Below are 9,089 nucleotides of genomic sequence, written 5' to 3'. Positions count from 1 at the left end.
TATATATATATATATATATATATATATATATATGTATATGTATATGTATATGTATGTGTGTTTGTCCCCCCCAACATCGCTTGACAACCGATGCTGGTGTGTTTACGTCCCTGTAACTTAGCAGTTCGATAGAATAAGTACTAGGCTTACAAAGAATAAGTCCTGGGGGTCGATTTGCTCGACTAAAGGTGGTGCTCCAGCATGGCCACATTCAAATGACTGAAACAAGTAAAAGAGTAAAGCAGACGTTGGAGCAGAATGCAGTCTTGTGTCTTGGCAGATCCTGCCAAACTGTCTAAGCAATGCCAGCATGGAATACATGTCAAACCATGATGATGATGTTGAATAAATATTATATTCGTATCCGTGTGTGTGTGTGTGTGTGTGTGTGTGTGTGCATGGAAGCATTTGTATTTTTTTGCCATGTAATTTTTGGTTTCCATTTCTCATGACTTTATCTCCTGTTTTTATTGTTTCAGGTGGATACGATGGCAATGATTTCCTTTCTTCTGTGGAATGTTATGATCCTGATACTAACTGTTGGACTAATGTGACAAACATGACCTGTGGACGGAGTGGGCATGGGGTAGCAGTTGGAGCTGAGCCGTGTTCATGACCCATACCACCCACCCCACCAAAACGCAAAGGGGTCCCCAAAATTCAAATAATGACTGCTGAATAGATATAGTTTCCAAATTATTATCAAAGAACCAAACATTGTGTTACTTCTGCTGTTTGTTAGAGGAGCCTCATAGACCTTCCATTCCTGCTGAACAAACGAAACTACATCCTTGTCCATCTACCAGAATATAATATAATATATATATATACACATACAAACACATATGTATGTATATATATATGTATTTATATATATGTATGTATATATATATGCATGTGTATTTATATATATATATATGCATGTGTATTTATATATATATATATGCATGTGTATTTATATATATATATGCATGTGTATTTATATATATATATGCATGTGTATTTATATATATATATATGCATGTGTATGTATATATATATATGCATGTGTATATGTATATATATATATATGTATGCATGTGTATATATATATATATATGAGTGGACAACAGTAGGTATGCCATTGCTTAATATGGGTAGGAAAAAAAATGAAAAGAACATTCCACTGATATTAAGCATCTGTATCCCTATTTTTGCCCACCCTTATCTGTGTGTGTGTGTGTTTGGAGAAAGCTGATGATTCTCTTTGGTATTGCAACTTAATTTACTCTTATGTTGTTATCGTTCAGACATCGGAAATGTTTATCTTTTTGTTGCTGAAATGATGATGACACCCAGGGGTTGACTCCAGAGTTGTGATAGCAGGGACCATCAGCCTCTTCAGAGTAAATAACTTCCACAGCATTGCATTGAGTGCTCTCTCTCTTATTTGTAACCTCAAACATGCATGCATCTATATATTATATATGTATGTATGTATGGCCAGACCTTCTTGGTTGCTCACCTACTAATCCAGTTTCTTTTCTCTCCTACATCAAATATTTTCACTATATTTACCTGTCAGTTAGTGGCTACTCAATCTCTCCCTCCTCTATTTTTCTTTCTCCCTCTCCTTCCTTCTCTCTTCTCCCCCCCCCCCTCTTCCATAACTGTCTCCTGCTCAACCAATGCTTACAACAAACAATTTCTCTGCTACCTAAACAAATTTTAGTATATTTCTGTTTCTTTTATAGAAAACAAAACAAAACTACATTAATTTCATTTTCACAAATAAAATGACTTTTTCCCTATCAATCTAAGAATATTTCTTAATACGGATATTCTTCAAATATATTCTACATGCATGTCTGTGTGCATGCATACTTGCATGTGTGTGTGTGTGTGTGTGTGTTGGTGTATTTGGGAGCAACATTGCTTTCAATGCATATAAATTTGAAAAGATAGTCACATGTTCAGTTGGTCAGATTGATAGCTTTCTAAACTACAGACGCACCTTTTAAAATGTAACTGTTTACACTGATATTTGAAGTCTTTTAAAAGGTTTTATTCAAAATTTGTGCCATCCAACTCTGTGTTTGCTGAGTTGGTCTGCTCAATGCCATTATAACAACAAATGTTACCAGTTTCTTCTCCGGTGATAAGGCTGGATGTTGTATTAACCTTTTGTTACTGTCATGGATTTTATGCATGGCTAATCCCTCGTTTTTTTTTTTTTCTCCTTGAACTTTTTTATGACTTTTTTCAGAGGAATAAGATTTATGATTAGTTCTTTTTCAATCTCTGAGACAGTAGAAAGGAAGTTATTTCTTAAACCAAAGACCTGGCCCAAATGCTTGCAACTGCACACATTCCACTAAAAGCTGTGAAGGAACCAGGTGGCATTAATTCTATCACCCAAGAACAGGAATTAATTCTAGTATAGTGAGGAACGGACAATATTTGGTGTTAATAATTAGATTATGATTCAGTTTTGGTGTAAAGAAATGGAAGAAAAAGTATGATAAACATACAATGCACTTTATACCATTTGTCCCCTAAGCATTGCTTCCCCGGCGATGGATGTTGCATTTGGACGCAGACCCACAGTGGTTCTTCAGGGAAATACTATATCACATTACATTAACACTGATCAATTGCTTATATTTTCTCTGTAAATTCTACTAAGTATCACTACTAACCAAACAGATTTAGCAGGAGTAGACTGGAGGATGTTACTCGGAGTGCAGCTCCAAATTTACCAGTAGCAGTCATACATCTAAGTGTACACCCACACAGGAACTACTGAAGAAATGTATTCACACTTTAGAGCTCAACTTTTCATTAATCAACTGGACATATGAGCATCTTATCATATATGCATGTGTATATATGTGAATGTATATATGAATATATATATATATATATATGTGTGTATGTATATATACATACACACTATATTCATGAGCGTGTGTATATAAATTACCATTTTGTTATTGACATTTATTTATTTATTCAAAACTGAATAGGTATGTTTATTCTCATTTCTCGCTCTCTCTTTCTTTCTCATATATATATATACACACATATATATATACATACATACACATATATATATATACATACATACACACACACATATATATACATACACACACACATATATATACATATATATATATATATATATATATATATATATATATATATATATATATATATATATATATATATATATCTGTTTTTATCCCTAATTTTTTTTTCACATGTAATAAAATATCCAAAAATATTTTTCATTTCAGAAAAAAAAAAAAAAATTTCAGTTTTGAAATTAGTTCTGTAATTGAAAATAAATTTCCTATCAAATTTTCTTTTAGGATGTCTGAAAAATTAATCCTGCTTGAGTACTTAACTAATGAAAATGGCCCTTTATCTTTCAGTCCTGGTTGTTTGACAGGGGAAATCCTGTTGGTCTCTTACAATGTCCGTCGTTGCGGACACGTTTAACTTTAGTTGTTGGATATTTCTGTTTCAAATATTTGTCTCAAGATCAGCAATTTTGGGGGAGTGGATAGTCGATTACATTGACCCCCACCCCCACCCCCAGCGGCACTGGCAACGATGTTGCTCGAATGTTGTTTTCTACATGCCACTGGCACGAGTGCCATTAAGGTGATGCTGGTAACGAACACACTCAAATGGTGCTTTTTATGTGCCACCAGCACAGGAGCCAGTCAGCGGCCCTGGCAATGATCACGCTCGGATGGTGCTTCTATATGGTTACTCTTTCTACTAGATATAACTTCCCAAATCACTTCAAACTGTGTCTTAGTAATTTAAAATGTGACTCGGTGGATAATGTAATGCATGATACATTGCCTGGATGGTCATGGGAGGAATATATTGATCATAAGTGTTTGAACAGAGCTGACGAAAAGCTTAACAACATAAGGAGGTTCATTATTGAAGTTGTTGAAGAATATAGATTCAGTCAAAGGTGAAATATAATGAATTTGATTTTATTGTTTTATTCATTTGTAAACAGAATGGGAATAGATTCTCTACCCACAAATCTGTTTAACTGAAAAGTCTGAGTCACAAAAAGATAAATTTACTTCAATGTAGGCATCAAAAAATGGTAACTGAAATCTGGTGAAGTGTTCTGGAAAAGAAGTGACTAATGTTCTACAAGAGGTGATAGAATATTTGCGTGTGTATATGTATAAGATTGTACATGAATATATATATATGTGAATTTGACTAGCAAGTGTCATGGCTTGCCACCCTCGAGTCAAACTGTCCAACCCATGCCAGCATGGAAAGCGGACATTAAACGATGATGATGATGAAAAGTATTAGGGATACTGAAGAGAATGTAGCAGCATTTCACGTAATAACTTCAAGTCAGCATAAAACATCTTAATATATTTATTCATTCAAAATATAATCACCATCATTTGTAATAACGTTTCTCCACCTGAAAACTAGTTTTCCATTTCAGGTAAATCAGATTCTTTTGAAGAGAAAAATATTTTGGTTACTGTTTCAACACTATCCCTTCTGAATGTTCTTCCACTGGGGAAGCATTGAAGTGACACCCACTCCCGTCAAAAAAGTGAAAAATCTGATAGTGCTTGGTCTGGTGAGGTAGAGCTTCCTAGCCCAATGAATTTATTATTTCTTGAGATATATTGTTGGATGCACTACTTTATTCTTGGAAGACAGCTCCAGTGGTACTCACTTCCCCTCTCTATACATTTTCTTAATCTACTTGAGATAATTTTGCACAGAAGATCGGGATAAGACTCAACACTTGCTCCATACACTACATATGCATACTGTTGCACATGTTGCGTTGTTCTTACAGAAGCTGTAAAGCATGCAATGTCGAATATGAACTCCACTAAACTCCTCATCACTCATGGGTTATCAGAGAGCGCACACACAGAGCAAGTATCCACATTAACTCAATGCTGATTGGGTGACTGCAAGGACACTTTTTATTGGCTTGTAAAATATCTGTGGTATGACGTAAGAGTATTTGCTAGAAAATATGTTACTTTATAGCACTCCAAATTTATTCTATATACATATATATATACTTCATTCCATCTTCTATCAGTTGTCGATTATTTTCATCTTCCGTCAAGTATTATCTATGGAACAACATCGATGACATAATGTCTATAATATTAAAATATAATTCTGTTCCTGTACGACAACGTAAATAAATCGATGAAAGGAACTCGTAATACACAGCCTCGTTTTCGTATCAGAGAAAGGTACATATGGATGGACTTGAACTCACAGAGCTTTCCTACTGAGCTTATTGATTGGAAAATATCAATAAAGATAGTTTACGAATATTATAAATGTTGTGTATAACAGATTTTGTTCCATAGTTAGAGCGTTACCTATGTGGCCGTTGCAGAATAATAAAAGTAATGATATTAGGTAAGAATCAGACCGGAATCGATTTCATTGTTGTGTTTAACCCCAGGCCAGACTTGATGGTTCATATCAGTGGTACGGAGGCAGTCAGTTGAATAATAAACTGTAATCAATAGATCGATAACGCTAGACCAGTGGAATTTTTTTTCACCTGGGGAGCAACGCCCTCATGTGGCTGTTGTAAACTCTCAAAGGAGGCGACAAATTTCAAGTGGGCGCTGGGTGTTGAGAGGAATCACTTGGGAGTTAATTCAGTGGACAAAATCTGTGACAAACCTATCATACATACATATACTCGAGCGCCTCCGCCACCCACGCATTACGTAATGAGACGAAGGTTAGCAGGCCGAAACTTCGAAGTCACTGTCTCTCCTATTCTTGCAACAATATGTAAGATATATACTCTGCTTATGTGCCCATTATCTAACGATTCGATATAAAAAAGACTGAAAGAATTAGACTTAGAATAAGTTCTGAGGTTGAATAACGTAGCGGTTCGGCAAATGTCACCGATAGAACAAGTACCAGGCATGAGAAAATAAATATTGGGATCGATTCATTCCACTAAAAATTCTTTAAATTGGTACTCCAGCATGGTCGCAGTCTAATGACTGAAACGAACAAAAGACTAATATGATTAATGAGTGATTTAATGATTATAGTGAAAAGAGTGATGAGAATGACAGACAACCGAATTTTTATACTTTTTTACTCTGTTACTTGTTTCAGTCATTTGACTGCGGTCATACTGGAGCACCGCCTTTTAGTCCAACGAATCGACCCCAGGACTTATTCGTTGTAAACTTGGTACTTATTCTATCGGTTTTTTTTTTTGCCGAAACGCTAAGTGACGGGGACATAAACACACCATCATCGGTTGTCAAGTGACGGTGTGTGTGTGGGAATATATATATATATATATATATACATATATATATATATATATATACGACGGGCTTCTTTCAGTTTCCGTGTACCAAATCCACTTATAAGACTTTGGTCGGCCCGAGGTTATAGCAGAGGACACCGCACAAGGTGACACGCAGTGGGAATGAACCCGAAACCATGTGGCTGAGAAGCAAGCTTCTTACCACACAGCCACAGGTATAACAATATTTATTTAGTTGCAGTGATCTGCGAAAACTTGTTTAGTTTTGAGTCCTTTAAACTTCATAACTATCTCGGTCACAGATGTGGTAGTGGTAATATGATATGAGTTACTGCCCTTCAGGTCATCCATAATAACAGAAGTCTCCGGACAAAATCTTCCGAGACAAAAAAGGAAATATCCTGTCCCTTTATTTTTGTATTTTTTATTGAGACTATTTGCTTAGATTTCATTCACTCGTTAATATTTCCAACCGTTAAAAAAAAAATAGGGATTTGTTTGAAAAATGTCGAGTTGCTGTTTCTAGCAGTTCAGGCAACCACATAGAGGCTCACGTATTCAGATGTTTATTCAATATCAATATCATCTTGGCTGTTAGGATTTCAAAGCAAGTCACCCATCAAAGGTAAATAACGCAGCTTTATATCAATACACAGTAACTGCTGAGTTATCTCCCATGATCGAGTCGTCGCTCTAAATGAAATACAAGCGTGGGGTATGTTACTCTTTTAGTTGTTTCAATCATTTGACTGTAGCCAAGCTGGAGCACCGCCTTTAGTCGAGCAAATCGATCCCAGGACTTATTCTTTGTAAGCCTAGTACTTATTGTATCGGTGTCTTTTGCCGAACTGCTAAGTTACGGGGATGTAAACACAATAAATTCCACAAAAATCACAATTATCACAGAGACAAAATTAGAATAATTCACAGTTTTCACAGAGCAACACAGCAGTATTCACAATAATTCACCAATTTCATATGACACGAAGGAATTCACAGAGACTGGACACAGCTAAGCATTTTGCTCGGCGTGCTAACGATTCTGCTAGCTCACAGCTCTATATGTGTGAGTGTATGTAATATATATATTACACACGCACACTTCCAACGCTTGTACACCAAATATGGACCGATAACTTTAGTTCTGCCTTTCTTACAGATCCTCATGCTCCGATAGTCTTTTTGGTTAGATAAATCCTTTGTTTTTCCTTATTTTAACTTTGATAAGCTGTAATTGAAGAGTGCTCCAACCAAGGGAGGGCATAATAACGAATAATTGTTCTTTTGAAAAAGAAAAAGAAAAAGGCATCAACTTCGAAGAAACCCACAAGAAACGAAATAAGTTGTAATATATTTATTTCAACATAAGTTTATAAGTTTATAAATCTGTTTCAGTGATTTTTATTTTAGCAAAAATAATAATAAAGAAATTTGTGTGTGATTATACACACACGTACACAAAAACGAACACGCTGTCCTCCTGTGTTTCTCAATATGGGACTCCTGAAACAAATATGCAAATATTCTGCTGAACACTCTCGATACCAGCGCATCAAGTGCGAGGATAAAATAGTTGAGTCCTGTGCACCCAACGAGCAGCGATTCGTACATAACACACACATACATACATACATACATGTTGATGGTCAGTGGCAGACTGGGTCTAAAAATATTGGTTGCCAGGTGACTAAGTAAGCCCTCCAGCAATTACAAGGGGGCCCCACCCGCAACTACAAGGGGTTCACTCGCAACCACAATGCCATCATTTAATTTTTTATTTATTAAATGTATTCTTTTCAACTGCCTACAGACACTGCCAGGTTGAAATAATTAATACATTCTTCCAGGAGTGAATATAAAACTCTAAAACTTGAGGGGAAGGGTCCCTTAGATACTAACATGGGCCCCATATATGGGTTCTAATGGCGTAGAGGCCCACTTGCCATCGGGCAAGCTGTCAACCTGGCCACTCCGTCACTGATAATGGTGGAAGTCTCGCGTGGTCCGAGAAAAAACGGTCTTCCAAATTCTTGCTGGATAACCGGCACATACGATTTCTTTATAGTAATGAAATAATTCTGCTGTACTTTAGCAAATTCCCTCAGTCAAACCGATGTTGCCTGAATAGGTGCACGGTGTACCACAGGTGAGGTGTCGAAGGGATTGCTGGGTAACAACACCAGATGAAGTGACCTTTCTCCAGAACACAACGCACCGCCCAGTCCAGGAATTGAAACCATAATTTCGCGATTGTTAGAGCATCACTCTAACCACAAGGATATGCACCCTCACATATCCGTGCACCCCTCCTTCTCTCCCTCCCTCCATAAACTGCATCCTTCCATCCATCCAAACAAACATACATACATATACACACGCATACATGTCTACACTCATATTATTTTTTTGTCCATGTCTGTGGAGTTTATGAATGAATCATTCAACAAGTAGAAATGTCTAAAGGGAAGTTACCGTTATTATTGAGGACAGGAGAGAGGAACAATTATTTCCCCTGTCCACATTAATAACGATAATCAATTACCTCCCCTTATATTTTTCTACTTGTTGAATCATTCATTCATGAACTACACGCACAACGTGAACAAAGAGATTTTTCTTTAGAAAATGCGTATTTGAATAAATTTTAATGTCATGATTAGCGAAAGCGAAAACGGTCGACAAACACAATGTAAGATATATTAAAAATTATACTAAAACTATGATAAATACTTGATGTAGTTTATATTATTTGTTCCCCATATACGCAAATAAC

The 9,089-nt window shown here is 36.1% G+C and overlaps 1 protein-coding gene across 3 annotated transcripts in view; it reads left to right on the top strand.

The window, feature by feature from the left end:
• The window catches only part of LOC106877646 (kelch-like ECH-associated protein 1), a 98,259-nt gene extending 96,457 nt beyond the window's left edge, over window positions 1–1,802 (top strand). For all 3 annotated transcript variants that reach the window (XM_014926591.2, XM_014926592.2, XM_014926593.2), the window contains exon 6: window positions 480–1,802. In XM_014926591.2, the coding sequence (XP_014782077.1) occupies window positions 480–616 (137 nt within the window). In that variant the 3' untranslated portion in view covers window positions 617–1,802. The remainder of the gene's footprint in view (window positions 1–479) is intronic.
• The last annotated feature ends 7,287 nt before the right edge of the window (window positions 1,803–9,089 follow it).

This window comes from Octopus bimaculoides, chromosome 8 (genome assembly GCF_001194135.2).
Source record: "Octopus bimaculoides isolate UCB-OBI-ISO-001 chromosome 8, ASM119413v2, whole genome shotgun sequence".
NCBI classification, from domain to species: domain Eukaryota; kingdom Metazoa; phylum Mollusca; class Cephalopoda; order Octopoda; family Octopodidae; genus Octopus; species Octopus bimaculoides.
The sequence above is the reverse complement of the archived record's forward strand: the minus strand, read 5'-3'. Positions and strand labels throughout refer to the sequence as shown.